Consider the following 23,339-nt stretch of genomic DNA (forward strand, 5'->3'; position numbering starts at 1 on the left):
GTATAGAAAGTGAATTACAGGACACCAGAAAATAAAATGTACATTCAGATTTATGAGCTGAGACACCAAAGCCACTGAATGTTTTTTTCTCACCTAGAGACACTCTTAAGTATAAACATACCATCCAACAAGAAAACTCTCACATATCCTTTGTGGAAAGGATAGCAGAATGAAGTGTGGCACCTGAGGTCCCTGTGGGCTATCTTCATTTATACCAGGTCGGACAGTTTGTGCCTGACAGAAGGCATCTAGGAAGGGAAGACAACCAATGTGAAGATTTTAAGCACATTTTGGGCATCATAAATATTCTAGATACTCCACTGGGCCTATAAGGGCAACTTGGTCTAAATGGTTTTCCACCTTCCTCCTGGAGAACCCACCAGTTCCTCCTATAAGGACTTCTTTTCCATGTAAAGGCCCAGAACCAGTTAATGACATTCAAGAGTGTAACAGCATGGAAAGAAAGTTTGTAAATGAACTATGTTCCTCCCTTTCCTCCCTAATTTCTTTCTCCCTGTGCTCTAAAGATCAGGGTATCTCCTTCTAACCCCAGAGCTTGTGTTTAATGTACAAAGAATACTTGGCAAATGTCCTACGTGTTCTAATTCATAGATGGAAGGAGAGAACAGCTCATGCAAGCACTGATTTGACATTGATGAACCCCAGCAGGCATTGGGAGCCAGTCCCCCACCACCCTTTGGACTGTCTAAAATGCCCTCGCTAGCCGGAGCCCTGTGCTAGCTACAGCATTTGCACATTTCTTGTTAATCAGCTGCCTAGGCTCGAGACTGTGTGTTTTGGTGTTGTTTGTGTGTGCAATCTCGTGCTGCTTCCTGAACGCATGTGTCCCTTCCCTTCACAGCCTACTCGACACCCAGCACCTCCCCCGCAAACCGATTCGTCAGTGTTGGACCACGGGATCCAAGCTTTGTAAATATCCCTCAACAGACACAGGTGGGCCGCTCTCATCTTTTCTGTATGTGGTGCAGCTTGTATTATTCATCAGGTGCATTTTAACTTGTCTTCTGGCACACTGGGCTGCACGTCCCAGCCCCACTTCAGCCCCTCTCCCCTGAGCCCAGCCCTCCCAGCCCTCCAGCCATGGTTCCATGTGTTCTCAGGAATCCTAGAAAATGTGCCTGCAGGTTTCGCTTGTGGTATTCAGGGTGTACAAGAGGAGGGCGTCAGTGCCATGATGGCCCTTGCTGTGCAGGGTGAGGTTGCCGGTACCCCCCGCCCCCATCAAAGAGTTCATGGCCCTCTAAATGCAAGCAGACAGAAGTGGGCTCTACAGAATCTGGTTGCAGAGACATCAGAGTGCATGCTGGAAGTGGGGGGACCAGCCATTCCTCTGTATTCAGTATAGGGTCCCCAGGAACCTGGCAAGCTTTCTAAATGAAAGAGGAGACAGGCTTGATGAGCCATATGAAGTTGCTGGTGTTGGTCCAGAAATCAGCGTTTGGAATAGTGGCTGCTGGCCCTGGGGTGCAGGGAGCGGGGCAGGGAGGACATAGTGTCATTCTGGAGGGAAGCAATTGAGAGAGGCATATGCATGAGGTCCAGAGTTTGTCTGTCAGTAGACGGGTGTGTTTGGGAGTGGTACAGGTAAAAGTGAAGAATTCTTTTTAAAAAGTTTTGGAATGGCTGCTGTGAATTTGGAAGCAATGGTCATTTTTGAGTTCCAGGACACGTTTGTAGTTTTGTGAAATAGAATTAGGTCCAAGTTTTTAAAAGAAGCTACACTGATTTCCTAGTTAGAATGTGACCATATATTATCATAGCTGACTCAAGGAAAGTATTGTCTCTGTAAGGCTCTTCATGTGGTGTTTGAAATATTATCTGAGCAATTTTGTGCATGTGCCTGGGTATGTGAGCCCTAGATGCCTAATTTTGTTTGTAAAATTATAGTCAGGTGCTTATGACCATAATAGATTTGCCTTTCTGGGTCCATTTGCTCCCTCTCTATAGAACTTTGGTTTATCATTGTGTCAACAGAACAGATTCAACTTCATGGCCTCTGAAGCCCTCCTTCCATCTAAGTAGGCCCATGGTAGTACAGCACCAGCCAAAAGGGAGAACTGGAGGAGGGGGAGGTTAACGCTTGAATTTTCCACCTCTGTTGTTTCTTCTGATACTGGCTTGCACATGGTTTCTGGGATTAAAGTCTCCTATTTGGTTCCTCCCATAAAACTCTTTCAGTTATTTGCTTACTTCCCCATACCTTCAAATACTCAAATATTTTCCTGGTGAATTTGAAGTTAAATGTTTACCTTGAAAACTTTAAAATAGAACATACTTTGACTTAGTGCTATTGGCTATGTGTTTTCAAGTGCAGGAGAGGTGAAGAATTGTGGCCAGTGGCTCTCTGTTGGATGAATACTTTCTTTTCTCAGAGCATTAGTGTATTCAGGTTACTTCATTAAAAACCCTAAAAATACAGCTTTGAAATGTCCTGTCTGTATTTTACATAGTAACTTTTATATACACGTTGATTCACAGCACTGAAGTAGTATCCTTTGTTCCATTCAATTTATTTCTAATTAAAATGTGGTATATTCCAATATCACTTTGTTTCTCAAATGCCTTATTTAACCCTGAGACTGAGTCTGTGTGATTCTGACCACAAAAATTCAATTCTTAAAAATCCAGATTTTCCACGCATCTGGATGAATGATGTCATAGAGACCCAATATTGGCATCTGGCTGAATTTTTTTGGTTTCCGTTAAATGTTTGGCTTCAGGAGGACAATAGCTTAAATGCTTCTTACCACAGTGACACCTGCCACATTTGGCTTGAAGAAAGACATTCCCAAATGTCTTATAAGATATTATGCTAATGGAATGGTCATTTTCCCATAGATATAGATATGATACATCTTGCGGTAAAAATTGTGTGCTGTACTTTAATTTTTTTAATTTAATTTTAATTTTAATTTAATTAATTAATTTAATTAATTTAATTTTTTTAATTTAATTTTTAAGATGTATTAACACTTTTTTTAAAAAAAGAAACTATTTTCTGGAACTATTTGGTGTTAGATACTTGTGTACAGAGAAATAATAAAATAGTAAATACAAGCTACCTTTCAGAAGGACATTAGTTTCAAGAAGGAACTCTTTTTCACAGGAATTTTTAAAAACAAAATTTGAACATGACCTGCAGATTAGTAATTTCCTAGGCATGCTGTGTTTTTGCTGTACTGATACTTTTGTTAGAAGACACGAAATTTTTATTAATTGAAACACAGGGGAGTTTTCTGGGAAAGCAAAATTTATCTTCCTAACTCTGAAGCAGTAAAAATTGGAGATACTTGAGCTTTCTAAATGCAGAAGAGGTATTCTTCACTTTAGTCCATAAAGAGATGCAAGATAAAATGGCCTTTCTTTCTCCCAAAGACCAGTTCCCAGTGGAGAGCTTTTAAAATGCCTAAAGCGTCATTCTATATAAGACATATTCTGTTCTGGTTTTTTTCCCCCTATAAGAGGGAAATTAGTGCAGAGACATTGTAAGCAGGCTTTTAGTTAATATTAAGGCCTTTCTTAAGAACAAGTATTATTTGATTGTATGTTATATTTACTGAGCATTTTCTGTGTACTAAATGTTTTAGGTTCACTATCCAACAAATCTTTATAGCCACCCAATAGGATAGATTACCTCCACTTTATATATATATGGAAACCTCTTCTTTAAGAGATTGTTGATTTTCCCAAGGACATAAGTAGCGAAACAAAAATTTGCACCCAGTTTTATCCGACTCCAAGTCCTATGCTCTCTGACCACTGTACCACACTGCCTCACAAGCTTGGGATCACTTTTCCCTGGAGATATTCAAACAGAGACTGACACTCAATTCTCAGGAAAACTACTGGCATGTTCTCTGCTTTTATATCTGAAACCGCATCAGAATCTCATTATTAGTATGTACCCAAAAGGATTGAAAGCAATGTTTCAAAGAGATATTTGTACACTCACATTTTTTGCAACATTATTCACAGTATCGAAAAGATAAAATCAACCTAAGTGTTCCATCAACAGATGAATGGATAATTAAAATATGGTTTATATATGACACGGAATAATATTCATTCTTAAAAAGGAAGGAAATACTGACACATGCCACAAGGTGGATGAATCTTGAAGACATTTATTTCATTTACAATAGAAATAAACCAGTCTCAAAAAGATACATGCTAGGGGCTGGGGACATAGCTCAGTTGGCAGAATGCTTGCCTCGCATGCGCAAGGACCTGGGTTCAATCCCCAGTCACGAAAAGAAAAAGATACGTGCTGTATGGTCTCACTTACCTGAGATACCTCAAGTGGCCAACTAATAGACACAGTGAGTATAGTGGTAGTTGCTAGTGGCTGAGGGATGGGTGAAATGGGGAGTTAGCATTTGAAGGTTGGGGTTTGCATTTTATGAGATAAGATGGCAATGGCTGCATTGCAGTGTGAAAGTGACCCAAACCACTAAACCACACATGTAAAAATGGTCTTGATGGTAAAGCTTGGATATATTTCGCAACCATTTTAAAAAAGTAATGATTAGATCAATTCTAAAGGTCCCCCTACCTCTTAAGAGTCTAAAATAATGGAAAACAGTTCATGACTGAGAAAAGTGCAAATTCTCATGCCTGGCACAGAGTGGCTACTCTGCACACATCAACTGAATCTGAACGATTTACAAGAAAGTTTAAAAATGGTGAGTTTTTCTTATTAGTCCTGAAACATGTTAATTCTGGAAAATACAAGTGAGAAAAATAATAAAAATCACCTGTAGTCCTACTGTTAGCATTTCTATATAAATCCATTCTAACCCTTTCTATGCATACAAATAATATTGCAAAAATGAGATCCTAGTATATACACTATTCGGTAGCCTGCTGTTTCTTCCCCTTAACAATATATTATGGCCTTCTTTCCATGTAAATTGGAAAAATTGAATATTGGCTTTTATTGCACCTATTCATCATCTGTAATGATTGGTGGGGAAAGATAACATGGATAATTGAAAGCCATTTTTTCTCCTCCTTCTCTTGCAGTTTATTTTTTTCTCCAGAGAATTCTTCCCTCACTGGGGCAGCGTCACCTGCCCTCGCTTTGCCTTGAGCTGCGTTCCTGTGACACTGCTGCCAGTGGCACTGCTCATCTTACCCTGGCCTTGGCTGGGGTGGGGCATCCCTGGCAAGGCCTCTGTCCCATTTGTTGCCTGGCTTGTTCGCCACCTCTGCTCTTTAACTGCCTTTCACCTTCCTCCTCCACCTCCATGTTGAAGCTCCTCACCAACAGGACAGGCAGCTACCTCCCTCCCTGCGGCCTTCCAAGCACCACCAATCCTGAGAAACCGACCGTTTTCTCCATGATGGTTGATAATAACACCACAAAGACTCTGGCCATGAAAGTGTTTCTATAACTTTGGACACTATTAATACACCCTGCCTTGTCCACGGAGGGATAGTGTACAGTATCCCTCAGTAGAGAACACGCCATGGTCTCAAACAGCCAGTGGCCATTTCCATTGCATCCCATAATATAATCTGATCTCTGAAAACAAGAGCCATTAAGAAGAGACATTTTTTATTTAGAGGAAAAAAATGTTAGGATTTCATCATCAGGTAATAAACAGAAATACCAGTTCCCACACAGGAGGACCGAGCAAAGAACTCATTTTGATTCCGGTTCTACTTTAATCAGAATGCTCAAATAAAATGCTTAACCTGCAGAACTCCAATGAGGACTAATTCTTTAAAATGAAAAATGAGTGCAAACAATATTAAAAACAGGCATTTCCTCCCTAACACCCAAATCTATCACTGTTCTTCATCAACAGAATTGTGGTATCTGAAATGCTATTTAAAACCAAATTACCATTTGGGCTATTAGAAGAATCGCTCCGTGAGGCATGGGCCTGATTTGTTGACAAAAAGGCACAGGTGCTGTAACCTTTGCTTAATAAATCATGTAGGCGCCTGACTCACCAGTCCTGTGACTGCTTTTGCCTCCTGAAATTTACAAATGTATGAACAACCTTACACTTCAGTGTCTTGGGAATCCACTGATCTGGAGAGGTCCCCTCAGCGCTAAATTATGCAGGTAGCAGCCTTTTGCTTTGCCCGTTGCTCCTAGCACCCATCATACCACCTTGGACAGAGGTACCCAAGGAATGTGAGGAGGTGGAGGGGTGAAGTTCACCTCCTTCTGTTGCCGTTCTGTGTGCCATGTTTCCCCAAACCTGAAACCTAAGCTAGGGAGATCTGCAGAACTCTTCCGGGAACTCCTTTCTTTAATCACCTGATGTTTATTCATTGCTTACTGTGTCCCCAACACCTACAAAATGCAGGGAATCACAACTCCCCTCAAGTTGTGCAGAGCCTAGTGAAGGAAACAGATGTAAAGAACCCACAGTACTGACAACACTGTTAATTGTACAGTGTGATACCAACACTACAGGGATTTGCCCAAGAGGCTTTCCAAAGAACAGAAAGGGCAAAAGAGCTCAGAGCTTTTTCTGCCCCTGTGTAAGTTTGGTCTGCTGATATGGTTCTTGTCCATCATATCTTTTAAATCCCCTGCTTTTAATTCTTGCCATTCAGTCATGAAACTTTAGTCCAGGCTAAGAAAAGAAACAAGTTCAATTGTGTCTTCTCTGGACCAAGCAGATAAAACTAGAATCCTTTCCTACTGCAGACATATCAGCCAGGAACTCTCTCACCCCTCTTTTGCAAGAAAGGCCCGGTGGGTGCCACATCCTCACCCACCACACCATGCTCACCTGAGATCACATCTCAGCTGAAGCCTCTGCGTCTCCCACCCTCCCTAAGCCCCCTTCCTGTGGGAGGTTAGGTACCACCACACAGAACTGCAAGGATCAGCTGGACAAAACCAAGAAACTCAGATTTCCTTAGAGAGAGAAAAAAAAAAAGTGTCTCTCTTCCCCATGCGGCCCCACCATCTAGTTAGAATTGGATTTGTTCATTTCAGTTACAAGCTCACACACCTGAAAGGTCCTCCAGGATTAGAGAGGAGGAGCAGATAAAATTCCATTTGCTCTTAACTGTGAGAAAATTTGAAACCTTAGTGGCCAAGTTGGTATTCTGTATTAAGTGTCCATTTGTGCCAGGTTCCATGCCCATGTCCGTGCTCATTTTACAGATAAGGAAACTTTTAAGTTCTGGAAAAGTGAATTTGTCCCATGATAACCAAGGTCACTGAGATTCGAACCAGTCTGTCTCCAAAATTCTCTTTCCCAAATAGCCATCTGCATCCTTCTTGTTTACTGTGAAAGATGACTGACCATTTTCTCTTTAAGATGGTCTGAGATAGACAGCAACTCAGGAGGCTGAGGTAGGTGGATCCCAAGTTCCAGCAAACAAATTTTTAAAAGGGCTAGGGGTGTGGCTCAGTGGTAGAGTTCCTCTGGGTTTCATCAACCAATACCAAAAACAAACAAACAAGCAAAAAGAGATGGTCTGAGAATGATTCAGACTCTTCCATCCAGGAATCCGGCCATTGAAATTAGGCCCAATACTCCCTGGGTCCAGTGGCAGTGATACTGAACTTGATTTTTTTTTAAGAGCTGCCTCAGTTTCCTATCAGTCCATACTTCTGTCAAATCAAGGCTGAACTTATCCTTTCATCTTGCCTGGGAAAAAGACCTTTGCTAATGACATTAGTCTGCATCTGTGAGAACAGCTTGCCTCTGTCCGAGACCAAATAGCACAGCTACTAAGAACACGGGATTTATTTTCAGATCTTGATAGAGGCTTTATTCCATGACTTAGAAGCAGGATGATGTGTATTTTATTTTTGTTGTTGTCATTGGTGGCGGTGTTTTGGTTTGTTTTTTGTTGTTGCTTTGTTTTGTTTCTTGGTAATTTAAATTTTCTAGCCTAGTTTCTTAACTGTGAAACAGTGATCAATAAATACACCATTATACACATATACACATACATACACACCTCATATGGTTGTTTTGAGACTTAAATTCTGTTAGTATAGAAAAAAGTAAATACTTAGTACCTGTTAAACATTCAGTGAATGATAGTTTCTTTTTTTTTCTGTGTGTCTGTGTGTGTGGTAAACCCAGGGCTTCACACGTGCTAGTTTCAATTATTATATTGAGTAGATATTTTCTGGATCACAGAATATTTTCTCATTTGGCCTTAATGGGTAGAATTATTATTGTTATCCCCATCATGCAGGGAGAGGGTGGGGGAAGCAAAGTTGAAAGAGGAAAAATGACTTCCGCAGACCACATAGCCATGGGGTGGTAGAGCCAGAACACAAACCCACTTCTGGTTTCTGACTCCATGTGTCCTGTCAGAAAAGGACTTCTGTGAACTTTCCAGCACATCATGGGCAGAACCTACTTACTGTCTGAAGCAACCCCCTAGCAGATTAGGTCAAAACCTCTCAAGTTCTTAACCCTGTGAATTGTCCCTTGAGTGTTTGCATTGAAGCTACCCCAAACACCTGGTGAAGTTGGGCACATCTGTCTTTCCGTACTGACAGCAGCCAAGGGCAGCACTTCTCCCCTTAAGCTAAATGCACCCCAAGGAAGAAGAGGCTTCCCAAGGGGGTTGGCATCTCTGGGAGCAGTAAGGGCTGACCAGAAGTGCCCCCAGAATCTAACGGGAAAGGGAACTTCCGTGGAGGTGGTGCCTGGTCATCTTTGTTGTTGAATAGTGAGCAACATTGTGCAGGGATGAGCTGCCCATGCACTGTGCTTCCCTCGCTCCTGCTACTGCCCGAGGAGTGAAGCCTGCAGCTTCCCCGTCTCCCACACCAACCTGAGTGCTGCACACGCTCTCTTCACATGCCCCCAGGACTGACTCACTGGCAAGCTAAGAGACACTCTTAAAATAAGACTTTCAATAAACAGAACCTTTGTTTTTCACGTTTTAATCTGGCAGCAGTGTTCTAGACAGGCTAGGCAAGTGTTCTCTCATGGAGCTACACCCCAGCCCCTCTCTCTCTCAGTTCTTCTGTAATCCTGTTACCTTTGAACATATGCTTTGGTTTGGTTTTTAGCCTTTTTGTTTATGATCCAAAAAAAAAAAAATAGAAGGGGAAACCTCTTAGCTAAAGCAAATTGATGATTGGTGTGAGAATTAAGGGACCTACTGTGGGATCTGGCACATGTTAGCCAGTCAGCTGGTCCTGGGATTATGGATGGTGGGGCAGGTAGAGAAAATGAAGTTGGGGAAAGGTAGAAGAAAGAAGCTGTGGGTCTTGTAGAGAACTGACAGGAGTTAGATCAGAGTGTGGTGACAGCCTTGCAGGGAACTAGGAGAAACATAGTATTGACTGCAGGGTCCCCTGTTCAGATTTCTAACCTTCCCATCATCTTGATGATGATGCTTCTGATGTGTGGAAGTTTCAGGAGCATAAGGGAAATGTGCTTGATGCTCACAGTCTGATTTCTTTGGGGGACCAGGGGAAGAAGTCATTTTGAGGGGAATAGGGGGAAAAGGGAATTGTGGAATAGGGTAGACCTGTTTTCACATCCTCGCATTGCCATTCGTCTGAGTGATCTTCTGTACATTCTCCTTTAAAATTCAGCTTCCTCATCTATGAAATGAAGGCAATAATAGCATTTAACTCCTAGGAGAAAAACCAATTAAGTATGGCTTAAACCAATCAGGTTATTTTTCCAACATAATAAGAAATCTGTGAGTGCTTATTGGCACTGTTTCAGCTGCTACATGATGCCAGCAGGAACCCACGCTCTTACTAACATTCTGCTCTATCATCCTTAGCATGTTATCTTTTCATTCACAGGCTTGGTTCCTCTGATTGCAAAATGGCTGCTGCAGCACCAGACCTCATACCCATATCATACCCCATTATTCCTCTAATATCAAGAAAAAGGCCCTCCTGTACTCCACCTCAGTAACCTGCTAACAAAATTCTACTTAGGTCTCATTGGCAAAAAAAAAAAAACAGATCAAATTTTAATTGTTAGCTACAAAGGATTTAGAGAAAGCAGCACAAGTTTATTTTGATTGACTTAAATCATGACCCATTTACCCAATATTGGTCACACTTTCCTCCCTAAACAAAATCCTGCCAAGGAAGAAGGGGCAATAGATAATGAGCAGGCTAATAGTGTCTGCCATGTCCCTTTTTTCCACCCACTGGTGAGTTCCATGCATGTTCCAATGTCCATAATTGCACTTGACCTTTCTCTCTGAATTCTTGTCTTCCCATGGTGCCTGTCCTCCACATGCTCACCATGTCTAGGTGATGTAGGCTTGTGTGTATGAGTGAAGCATGACCTCTTTTCAGCCTTGTTTGCAGCCTAGATGGGGGCACAGTTGCTGGGGTGTTGTGCACACAGGTTCCAGGAGTGGGGGTTGGGTCAACATGGGTGCTGGGAAGGCCACGTTGGAGAACTGAGGCTCTGTGACGGAGCACACTGTGAAAGGGTGCCCTCTGCACACCCTCCTGGTGCTGATCCAACAGTCAGCCACAGGTTCTGGGGTTCTTTTCTTTGACTTGGAACCAGATGCTTCCTTTGCAAAAGAAAAGAGGCTGGTGTTGCTGAGCTGGAGTCAGTGGAGGTCAGAGGACAGGAGCCGCCTGGCCTGAGGGTGCAGTGAGCACAGGTGGCCTTCTCTTGCCCTGGAGTCCTTGCTTGTGAACCTTGGGCCTAAGCAACTGGCTTTACCAAAGGTCCCCTGCTCTAAAGGACAGATTGTTTATATTTATGAAAGGCTCAGCCTCGGGGGTCCCTTTGGACACAGGCTTCCCAGGGCTTCTGATGAGCCTAAGACCCTGAAGGTCCCAGGGACACACACAGTGTCAAGGCCAGGGCCTGTTGTCTAAAATGAGATTCGGGGATGACCTCCTGTGGTTTCTCTGGCCCTCCATGTCCCCTTTTCTCATGCCCTCCTGTTTACTGTCCTGGTTGTTGACTGAGGATGTAGGCACAGTTTTGATCGTTAGCCTCTCTGTTTGGGAAACACCTTTTGCCTTCCAGTGGGGTTCACTTAACATACACTCCACAGAACACTTTCCCCAAAAAATATTTGCATAAGGATTTCTCCCAAGGTCTCACAGTGCTTCCTTAGAGCAGAGATGAAATAACTTAACACTTCTAATTGGTTCTCACTTTCCCGAAGCAGTGCACGTTAACTGATGAATCATCAGAGCTCGTCAAAGTGGCTGGCTGCCTGTGGAAAGCCGGGACCTGGGTTAACACAGGCTGTCCCAGCCCTGTGATCCTTGCCCTCGCGCCCTCCCTCCTCCCCAGAGTCTGGATGTGCCAGGATGCAATGAGGTCAACCTCAGGCCCTCACAGTGCTGCCCTTCAAGGCCGAGATAGGCTGCCCTCCCCAGTGGCCTTCCACAGTCCAGGGAAATTTAAAACCAGCTCTGTGGCCCACAGCATCTGCCCCTGTCATCATAGTCCCCCTTCCACTTGCACTGACCCTGGCTGTGCTTATCTGTGTTATGGGGAAGGAATGGGACTAGGACAATTCCTTGGAGAGGTCTAGTAAGGGAACTGGCTGTGATAGGGGCCTGTCATCTTGATAACGTGGGAAAAGCACTGGGGTTAGAAGTCAAAATACCAGATTCCTAGCTCATCTTGTCCACTTGCTAGCTTTGTGATTGATCTTAGGAAGGAGAAAGAAGCCAGAATTTATTAAGCACCTTCTATATTCCTAATACCTCACTAAGCTGGAAGGGGAATCATAGATGTGTTTAATTCACTCCCTCCATACATAGCTCACAGGCTTCTAGAGAGAAAAGCAAACAAGTACAGTGAGGGCAATAAGGGAGACCATTGAAACAGGTGTAATCTGTATGTGGGTGAGAAGAGTAGCTCATTAACTGGGAAGAACCCTGGGATGGTGGAAGGTGTGCTACTGGAGAAGGCACATGATTTGGTTTTCAAGGTGACAGATATACTTGGTGGGGGACCCTTTTTTTCCCCCTGGGGAACAGCACCTGCAAAGGAACATTTGCAGAACTCTTCTCTGCTCCGTGTGTTTGTCAGTGTTGAATAAATGACAACAGACGTTGAGTGGTGGGTCTGGAAGGTTAGACCAGGGTGCACCCATGAATAAGTGCATGGCTGTATTCAGTGGTGAAGCACGTGGACTTTATTCTGTGGGAGCCAAGGACAGGTGCAGGGCACAGCGGGATCTCCATATGTAAAGAAACCTTAACCTGGCACGGTGTTACACTTACCAGAGGTAGGATTTCACAGGGCGTAGAAGCGGTAAGGTGTGTGGTCACGAGGCCCTGGGCGGTATGACCCAGTGGAGAAATTATAGGCTTTCAGGCAAGGCACATCCAAATTTGACCTTGAGGTCATTTGGACCCTTTCTGAACCTCAGATGTCACATTTCTAAAATTATAAATTAACTTCTGCATTCCACTTAGAGTTGTGTAAAGGTTCAATCAAGTTTAAGTGAAGCCCCAGCACCCTGTCCTAGTATGTGGGATGCCATTGCGTGTTGCTGATTCATTTCTCCTCAAATCAAACTTATGTGAGCACTGGAGATAAGATAGAGGTGCTTCCTTCATCTTCAAGACAAGGGTTCTGTGACTGCGGAAGAAGAAACGGGGGACTGTTCATCTGAAAAGGACACCCCCTTCTTTTTTTTTAATATTTTTTAGTTGTTTTTTTTAAGGTGGACATAATATCTTTATTTTATTTTTATGTGGTGTTGAGGATCGAACCCAGTGCCTCGTACATGCCAGGCAAGCACGCTACCACTTGAGCCACAACCCCAGCTCCTCCCCCGAACACCCCCTTCTTGAGCTGAGCCTCCTCTTGCTCCATCCCCCACATCTGTTTTCCATACGTTGTGCCATGAATTCTCTCATTAGCCACAATGAATGATATTTATTTATTAAGAACATGCTTAGCATTCTCCCAAGGAGCAAGTTAAAGCTCAACTAACAGCAGTAGTTTCTCCACTTAAGGACAAACACACCAAGGAATGGCATACGGGGAGTCTCTGTGTGTAATTTCATATTAAAAAACAATTAAACACTCTGCCTGCCTGGTGAGGGAGGAAGGGAACAAATCCCAGTGCAAAACAATGCTCTGAACCTGGGAGCACAGTTTCTGAATGTTTATTTTGTCAGGTATACAACTGACATGATCACCCTAATGGGGTGGTGATCCTCATTGAATTGCAGATGGGTGTGAGTGACGGAAATACCACAGGGACCCAAATAAGTGGTGCATACCGTATCACTTAGGCTGCATCCTTCAGCCAAGTGGAAGTCAGCTGTTTCTTTTTCTCTTTCCCCTTTTCACCAACACACACTACGTGAGCAACCTATTCCAGAAGCTCCGCGTGAAGAGCTGATTACCTACCTAGGGCCATGCTGGCTCACCTTTCCAGACTCCCTCCCCTTGGCCCTCTGTTACCTGGGTGCACCCCCGCCCCACCCCCACCCCTATGGCAGATAATGATGCATCAGATCAGTCTGTCTTGCTGCTGCATCAAGACCCAGATCAATTTATTGACTCTGTCAGAGGGGCTGGGTACAGTAATTGTTACAAGAGAAGAATGGAAAGTGAGAACGTGTCCACATGAAAAATAAAAATGACATTTTGTTCTTTTCTGCCCCCGCCCCCCCACCTCATAGATCTTTATGTGTTTACACAGCAGAGAGCACTTTACTTAAGTTAATCAGCTGCTTCTACATTATTAATTGTGACAGGGTGCTACATGACAGGAAGAGTATTATGGGAAGCATTGATCTCACTCTGATGGTGTGGGCCTGAGCAGGTTTGCTATTCCTGTCCTTATCTCGCTGCTTTGGGGTCCCATCAAATCACATTTCCCTGATTGACAACCCAGAATGCCTCCCATCAATACAATTGATTTTGTGAAAAAGGACAGGAACGTTTTTCAGCTGGAGGTAGATGAATTATGGTGATGGTAAAGAAAGCATTTCAGAAATCTTTCAGTTTGGAAACCTAAATTGGGAGCTAAGGTATTATTATCTTCCACACACAAACATAATTTGTAGTCCCAGAAAAATGATATTAGGAGAAACTTACTACAAGTGAAAATAGATTTAGTCGCGGTGAGCAGTGAACCTGAGGATATAATAGCTGTTTTTAAAAGGCCACCTGCTAATTTTTTGTGGAAAATTTTTGGTTAAGTGCACATCTTTGAAAGACATTTCATTAAAGTTCAACTTTCATGGCTTATACCTGTAGACCCTAACATAAATCCTATGTGAACGGACAAAACTGAGTGGGTGTCATTTGTGACCTGGAAATAAAAGGTCAGCCATTGAATTTATAGCTTTTTTAGTGAAAAGAACATAAAGATTCCTGCCAACTGGAGTCAATCCATATTTTAATGTTTCCTAGTTAAGATTATGAAATCAAGGGATTAGGATCATGCTGTTCAGTGAAGGTCAGAAATTAAATGTGATGGGCTAAGTGTCATTCCCATGGGGTAGAAGTTAATATTTCAGAAACCATTGCTACCCCTGGCAGTCCAAAAATGAATTGTCCATGATCATTAGCAAAGGTAAGGAGAATCCCACTATCATTACTAAATTTAATGATGATTATTATATTCATCAACTATATTATTAAATGACTCTGCTGTTCTCCTATAATGTCCCCAAACAGTAATAGTGACTTGATTGCTATCAGATAATTCTCATATACAATCAAGAACAAGATTGAAGACCATGGATGAAGGCCTCCTTTGGGGAAAAGAAGTTGTGGCTATCTTATTGATATCAGTGATAACATAGAATTTTCTTCTAAGACTAAGAGTTGGGGGAAATACAGATCTGGTATTCAGTATGATTCACCAGTACAATTTTTTTAAATATAAAAAAAAGAAGGAAAGCAACGTGTATTTCTCTTTCAGATTTATATGCCCTAAAAGGAAAAAAAGTTCATTTTTCCAGATCTTTTTCTTCCTCATATTTTTAGAGCTCTGGATTCCATCTACTGTGGATTTTTATGAAGGGGGAGAAAGACTCTTTAAATGTCATTATAGGATGACTCAGACACATGTACCCCATACTATTTTCAAATCCATTTTAAGATGCCAGTATTTTTTGAAGTTATAAGAATACTGTATGCTGAAGCTGGTAATTTCCTTAAAGATTATCTGCTCTGGACCCTGTCATCTTTCAGATATTGCTTTAAGTGCATTTTAGAATAAAGTTCTTATCACTTTGCTAAAGTAGCACCTCCAAATAAGTGCATGATTTCTATTACGAAAGTCTTCTATAAAAGCCCAGTACCCATTAAACTGATCCCAGTGCTTTGGAATCCTGAGGAACAAAAGCATGATATTCAGATGTGCATAGACTCCCACATGGTATCGAGTGTGCGTGCACGCATGTGTGTGTGTGTTTGTGAAAGGGAAGCCTGTGCTGCTGTCTCTTTGGTTGCACTTTTTTTTTTCTGTCCTTCACAGTGCAGACAAAGGTTAAAATTCTCATCCACCTTCATGGGCAAGCACTTTAAAGTGCTTCTACATGAGCCAGGGAGTAGGGAGGACCTTTGATTTAAAGTTCAACATTTACATTTGTAATTTTGACTAATTTCTGTGCTTGCATTAATTAAATTGAAATTGTTTAATTAGAATAAAACTAAAATTGATCATTAGGATTAATTTAACCTGATAGGCTTTGTGTGCCTTTCTAGACAAATATTATGAAATATAGTGATAATGAAGCAGTGAGAGATCTAATTTCACATCTTATAATGATTTTAATATCTGTCAATTGTTCTCTCTGGTATCTGGATAGTGCTGAATGCTACTCTTTGTTACATCATTACCATTCAGCTAGGGCCATGCTGCATCTCTTAGTTGGCCTCTACCCCAATATTTTTTTCTGTCAAAGTCTAAAGAGGTACCAGATTCTCTTCACACCACCCTCCTAGTAGCATCATGGTTGCCCTTTCCCCTGCCCCACCATCTTCCAGGAAGACAATTTGCTTGGCTCATCCCCTGGGCTTTGCATCACAGTGACCTTTGTAAACCAAGAGCTGCTGGATGAAACTCCTTATGGAATTCACTAATGCTTCTCAGCCCTGGGGTCAATACTGTCAAATGTGGACTATCTCCTTGCACCCCTTTCTGGCTGCTTGGTTTGCATAGGAACCAACTACAGAATTAAGCCCCATAGTAAGATGGGAAATTCCAACCACCTGCTAACTCTAAGCTAGGTTGAAAAAGAAGGCCACTCCTAATTTGCATCAAAGAAATAGCTTGCTCTCTTCATCCACTCCCTTCCAGAGAGCTCTATCAATTGAGCATGTTTCCAAATTTGGTGCCTTCTGTTACTTAAATAAAATTATAGAAGGATGAGACTACTATTTTACCAAAAGATCCAGTATAAATTAAATAATAGGAGATCTGAATTACCTACCTACACATCAAGAAATGCAGAATGTTTTTGAACTATCAAATATCAAATTATTTTGTCTTCAAAACAATTAGGATCCACATGGATAAATTAAATCCTTAGGAAAATCTGCAAACCATTTGAGTTTCAAACACCTCCCATCCACCATTTTCCAGAGTTGTTTTAAAAATAATTACTATTATTTGTTAAAATTATTTGTTGCTATTATTTGTTAATAATAATAATAACTATTTTGGCAGTTATGCTTGATTTGTTTCCTACAGTAACCCTTAAAGTCAGGGATCCAAAGAACAGTGGAGAATGAACCAAAATTATTTCAATATTTATGAAAGAGAAATATAAAAAAAAACATTTGGGATTTGACCAATGTGGGGAATATGTTACCTGCAAATTATCATATTTTTGTAGATTGGTCAATCAGTCCTGGGTAAAGACTGAGAGACTGAGACTGAGACTAAGAGCTGTGAGTCCTGATTTTGCCCAATCACCATATCTAAACTGATGCCCCAAAAGAATCCAGTGTCACTGCTTCTCAGCACATCATCTAATCAATCCCACTTTTATTCATGTTTTTTTTCCATAGAAGAAACTCCTCATGTTCATAGAAAGGATTTGATTTGGAACCATATTTGCCTATAATTTGGTTTTAAGAACCCCTGGACGTTTTCAGCATTTGAACTAGACTGAGTTCAGGGAATGGGGCGGGGGGCGGGGGGGCGGAGGGAAGGAATCGAATCCCAGCATAGAGCCAGTATGCTTTGTGCTGTTATTATACTAAGATAAGAAAAGTCCCTGAGCTGGCACATAAAGATGAGATTTCTGTCTTCCCCAAGGCAGAAAGGAATCCTTCCCTTCACTTCAAAAATAAAGCATCAGCTCTGGCCTCCTGGAACTGATTTTTGTCACAAGATAGAACACTTTTATATATTGTTTCATTTCCTCCTCTCCACCACCAAGCTAAGATGTTGGTCTTAATCCCTTCTCAACAGAGGTGCAAACTGAGATCTAGATTCACTGTGGACTCTGAGCCCTTCCACCCTCAGCTGTGTGGCTCTTCTCTGAACCCCATAGCAGCGTTTATTTTCCAGCCATTTATTGAAGTCATCTCATATCACCCTGTGGAATGCAGCTGCTGAACCTAAGAACTGGGAGCTCCACAACCTAAGGGGTTGGCCTTGGCTGAGGATGCTCATGTGCAGGGCAGAGCTGCTCTGGTACAAAGAGATGCTTCAGATGTAAAAACCAGGGTTCCCCTTAGGCACTGCCCTAAGGGAACAATTACTGTTAGCTTGGCCAGTTTGTCAGTGATGTATCCAGTCTTGCTTGATAAACTCAGATTCAGAAAGAATCTGAGAGACAGAGTCCATTGTCTTTTTTTTTTTTTTCCTACTGCCTTTCCATTACCATGGCTAGCTTCTCTGAACTTCTGGACCCTTGCTTAATGATGAGATTGATTCTCAGCCTCAACCAGCAAGGAAATGAGCTTTGCCCAGATTACTTCCCTTTGGGTGCCCCAGAACCCCTCCTTTGGCTTATCCTGTTTCTAGACCCAAAACAACCATTTCTTCCTCTCTGGCCCACCTTTATTAACTGGACAATCCTGAGCTCTCTTTGACCTCACAAATCTCTGAGGGTTTTGGTAAACATACCATGGAATCGCTTTGGGGCTGGGAGCATTTCTCTTCATAGCTCTTTTCAATTTCATTTTAAAGGCAGAAAAAGAGTTTAGCAAACCCTGGTTTTTACATCTGAAGAAAATAAATGTGCATTGGCCACATCCATGAAGAGATGAAAATAACTGAAGTAAAACTTGAAATCACACTGGCTATGGAGGTCTAGAATATACCTCTAGAATCTACATGGCTCACCTTTTAAGTATAATGTTAACTCAAAAGCTTTACAGGGAAAATTGAGAAGATCCAGTTCTGTTGGCTCCTGCCCTGTTTTCTCTTTGCTTGCCTCTGTGGTAGATCTGAAGAAACATTTAATACCAACTAGAGCTCCATGCAGCGCAGCCTCTGAGGGGTCTGCAATGCCTGAGAAAGCAGTCCGGATTCCAACTGTAAAACATTCCTTTACCAAGCCTTGGAAACTGGCATACTGCGCCGGCAGAGTTCAGAGGGAGCACATGTAAATGAGGCTCAGTTATAAACTCCTGAGGAGTGTTTTATTTAGTTTAAACCTGAACTTGAACTCGTAAACGTGTTCCTGGAGAACAATACAAAAAGGCTGATGCAGTCAAACAGGAAGTCATATTTTAGCTCAGATGATTCACTTCTTTAACAGAAAGAAAAATCTCAAAGTGTTTTTTAATTGAACTGTCTTCTAGAAGAGCACAAGTTGGCATGTCTGCAGGATGTTTGTGATTGCCGAATCAGAATGAAAGTGAATCTATATCATTTGAACCTGCCACATTCTGGCAAAATAAATAATAGGATCTCCTATCCATATGGTCATTTAACAAGGGGAAAAGATCATGAAGAACTTATAAACATATGACTGTCATGTAATTCCTAATTGGTTTTATTAAATGATAATAAAGCGACTGTAGAAGTGTAGGGCTATTCCACACTAGCACTGTGGTGTGTGTGTGTGTGTGTGTGTGTGTGTGTTCTGAGTGGATTCCTGTATCTCAGTTACTCATAGAGCACTAACCAAATGGAATTTATCAAAAACCAAGAGAGAACAAATTTGCTTGTATGCTTGATTTTAGAAAACACATTCTTGAATCTGTCTTCAACAATCTTTGCTTGCATGATCTCCTCCATCTCAAAAGTCATTACTAAAAAGGTAAAAAATAAATTAAATTTTCTGTGTTAGAATGATATTACCTCTCTCCAAGAAGCAAATCCCTTCCAGGAAAGCCAAGTGGCTGTACCAATCACATATGTTACGTACGTGTCCAAATCACTGGTAAGACCCTTCAAGAGACTGTGGATGCAGGTTTGCAGGAACTTCACCTTGCACCCACCCACGTACATCCTGTAGATACTTAGAAAGAATCTAATTATTTGTAATAATGAATATTGCTTGGTTGTAAATTTAATCTTCACATTTAGAAGGAAATAAATCCAAACATAAAAAGCATTTGCTATTTCAGCATTAAAAACAAACAAAAAAAAAAATACCGTCATTTGAAACTGCAACTCTCCCATGTAAGTTTGTTTTGCAAGTCACGTCGTAACAAAGACAAGTCTTGCTGTTAAAACCTAAATCCTACCACATTTTCAGAAGGAGGAGGAAAGCATTGTTCACCAGTTCCTGGATTGGGCTTTCAGGGAAGCACTATGGAAAAATCGATGTTTTTAGCCAGGACTCCTGGCTCAGATGAAACCCTGACCTCCAGCCCCCCATCCAGATCACACTGGTGCTTCCCATATGATGCTGCTTACTTAGATTTTAGGCTAATATTTCAAAGCCATTTTGCGTTTTATGTCCTCCCTCAGATGCTGTATAACTGGTATGATACTGAGGCCTGGCGTGCAGAGAAGTTAAGTTGGACCCCTGATGTCCCGCAGTGCAGGGTTTAGGTCTCTGATCCCATGATCGGACTTTTCCCATGGTCAGGCTCACTCTAACCTCAGTGAGGGATATGCCCAGTTTCACCCCAGTTGGCGACACATCTAACACTGTGAACGAGTCACAGACAACCAAGAATCTAAAGCAAGGTGAAGAAAGGTAAAGGAACGGAATCTGTGAGGTACAACCAGAGAGGTCTCAGGAGGTGCTGGGCCCCACAGCACCAGGATCTGGGCTGGGGTTGGTCCAGCACCCATGCCGGGCAGTCCAGCCCTCAGCCGCACCTCACTGTCCCCCACTCTCTGTTCTCTTGGATCTGAGCACTGCCGTGCTGCAGCTTCCTCCACATTCTGCCAGGTTCCGCCTCCCAGCCTAACTTCCTTCCGTGGCTCACTATGGAAGCCTCTTCCGGCTGCTCAGGGAGGTGGCTGGAGCTGGCAGCTCCATTTCTCCTTCACTGCCTTGGACTGTCGGTTTTGGACACTCCTTGAGAGGGCAAGGGTCTGACCTCATTCTCATGAGCAGCTCAGTCACAGGTGTGCAGGGCAGGAGAGACTTGGAGGAGGAAGAAAAGGGGGCCAAAAAGGAAAGGAGAGGGACAGGGCGCAGAGAAGGGGTAAAGTACAGAAGAAGCAAAGACCTATGTGTGGGGCCAGGGGTGTGGGCGGTGAGCAGTGGGGTGAAGAAGCCCAAAGGGGCAGATGCTGCCCAGCGTTTGGAAGGCCTCCCTGGCTGGAAAGGTTAGACCGGGAATCTGTTTCTGGCAAGGGAGCGGCTCTTCTGGAATTGTATTACAGGGTGTCTCTTGGAGAATTTCTGAAGCCACTGGACTTTTCACCGTAATGTTGTTCTTCCCCTTTTGGACTGTATCTACCTGCACAGTGCAAACAGTCAGACCTCCTGATGGATTCGCTGCGACCTGAGCCATGCTTGGGAAGAGCAGGAGTGAGGAAGCACACAGTAGAATCATTATTATAATGGGGCCACGCTCTGCTGAGCGCCGACCTCCACTCCCACGCCTCTCTCTTTAAACAGAAAGGTTACCTCCCTGGGCCACCGTTGGGCCAACCCCAAGTGTGACTGTCTGCACTTGTTAGACAACAGGCATTTAATTAAAATTGGAATCCAATGTGTAGAAAACATACATTTTTTCATTTCATAGCTCCCCAGGAAACCATATTCCCTTCCTTCCCCACTCCCCACAATGCTCTCCCTGCCAAAAAAAAAAAAAAAAAAAACCTAGGGAAAAGATGATTTTAATGTGAAATCAAAACTTACAAAGGGCTGGGCCGCTCCTTTATTTTTGCCTTTGGGGCAGACATTAGGCACTAATGAAGCCAGCATTGTGTCTTGAGAGCAGAGCCAGCTTTTTATGGCCAACTTCCCATATGGAGAAGAATTCGTCCCATCTCAGGGCATGAAAATACAGCATTTAATGAATCTATAACTAAAGTCTTTGGTCTTGCGCTTATGTGATACAAGGGGCAGCCTGATGCCTCTTGATATCTTGTTGGCCTTTGTGGAGTCAAAAAAGTTAAAAAAGAACGGATCATAAACACAAGGCCCAAGGTGAGAAGACAACCACCCAGCCCCGCTGTCACCGCCTCTCCCACAGCCCAGCATCCAGCGCACTGTCTGGGCTCCGCCCAGCACATCCGGCAGTGCCATCCTGGCCCAATAGATGGGCGCACTGGACGAGTTCATCGGGTCCTTGTCCCCTTAATCTCCACGCTGCACCTCAGATCTCAGGCAGCTTCCGTGGCGCGGGCTCACTTTAATGGACAGAATCTATTTTTCATGAAAAAGCAGGAAATAAGCTGTCTCTTTCATAAAAAGATTTACAAAATGTAATCATTGTTGAAATATTCCCTTTGAACTGCCGTGTCCACGGGGGTCTCCGGCTCCCAGAGTCGGGCTTCATTAGAACCTCCTCCTAAGCGGCTCCAGAAGGGCAGGTACGCTGGTGGTGCCCGGCTTTGATGTCTTGAATGAATGAAAGAAAAGCACAATAAAAAAGAGCTGTTGATCAAGCATAAAATACTCTTTAAGCTGACAGAATAGCAGCGTTAACACACCCTAAGCTGCTTTTAGTTTTTCCCTTTTTTCCTCACATTTTCCTGTGCTTTGTGTACAGTGGGGGTTTGTATTTTATAAGAAGTCTCTGATCTATGTAGTATGCCATTCGCTAACAAAAACCAAAATAGGATTGTTTCTGTCCCACTTGGTTGCCTGACTACTCCTTCCCTCCCTCCCCTTTCCCCCTCACCCCCAACCTCCGAGGCTCAGTTAGCCTTGCAAGGCAAGGGCCCAAATGCCTTTCATAAACTTGAGCCAATTCCTTTTGTGCTGTTGGTTTCGCCGCTCTGATTTTAATACTGCAATTAAAGACAGATTTTTATTTTCTCAAGAACTTTCTCTTGCGACTGGGGAAAGGGAACTGACGCAGCTGCTACTTTTAACTAAGGAATTATATCATTAAATAAGAGAAAGTGCCTTGTTAAGCGATAACTTTGCTAGGAAAATGGTCCTCTTTAGGTCTCAGGGGGATCCTAAGGTCCCAGACCCATTTATAGTTAGAGAACCTGTCTACTCCAGCTTTCTGGTTTTCTGTCCTTGCCCCTGACCGGGTATCATCTCATCTAATCCCCACAGATGGATAAAGTTGGTATCTCCATTTCATAGAATGGAAAACTGAGACTCAGAGGGGCTGACTAGCTTCCCTAGGGTCATCTAACTAACCCGTAACAGTGCTGGCGCTAGTCTTCCTGTAATGTGGACTTCAGAGTTCTAGATCTTTGCACCATGCACGCAGCCCTCCAGTTAGTCTTCAGAGCAATGCCAGTGGGTCATAGTACGATTTTTAATCCATAAGTCTTTGGTTTCTTGAGGTAAAAGATTAATCGATGAGAACATAAAGGGAGACCAAAAGAAAAATTGACTTGGTGGTAAGGAACACCGGGGCAGCCTGGGATATGGTGAAAGATTCCGACCTTGGAACACTGTCTGCATAATTGGATTGTGTGTGCTCTCAAGGTTTGGAGGTACCGGATGGCTTATTGGGTAAAAAGATTAGTGTTTTCCCATCTTGAGGTTTGAACCAAAACGGAGGTCTTGGCTGGGAGCAGCACAGCCATTCTCCAGGGAGTGGTGGTTTGGACAACGGCTCTGTGCTCGTAGCAAGCAGGCAGCGGTCCATGTTACAGAACTGTTACACATGCTGCTGACCTGCTGGGCCACGCTCGGCCCAATGCAGCAGCTCTTCTGTCAGAACTGCCTGGGGCGGCTTGTGAAGTCTTGTGTTTCTCCAGGGAGAGTGCCTGTCATTTGGGGAGGCGTGAGCATGTGGTGTGAGTGTGGATGTGGCCCTACTGGGCCAGGAGTCACTCATCTAGAGGCCTTGCTTTACCCTCCTTGGGTGAGAGATGCCTGGCTTTGGGAAGTTGTA

General features: G+C 42.9%; 1 protein-coding gene across 5 annotated transcripts in view; it reads left to right on the forward strand.

The window, feature by feature from the left end:
* Nfia (nuclear factor I A) overlaps positions 1–23,339 on the forward strand; it is a 361,350-nt gene that overhangs the window by 324,902 nt on the left and 13,109 nt on the right. For 4 of the 5 annotated variants that reach the window (XM_027945000.2, XM_027944998.3, XM_071617895.1 and 1 more), the window contains one exon: positions 863–954. The exons of the other annotated variant lie outside the window; for it this stretch is intronic. In XM_027945000.2, the coding sequence (XP_027800801.1) occupies positions 863–954 (92 nt within the window). The remainder of the gene's footprint in view (positions 1–862; positions 955–23,339) is intronic. 5 annotated transcript variants of the gene reach the window in all.

This window comes from Marmota flaviventris, chromosome 10 (assembly GCF_047511675.1).
Source record: "Marmota flaviventris isolate mMarFla1 chromosome 10, mMarFla1.hap1, whole genome shotgun sequence".
NCBI lineage: Eukaryota > Metazoa > Chordata > Mammalia > Rodentia > Sciuridae > Marmota > Marmota flaviventris.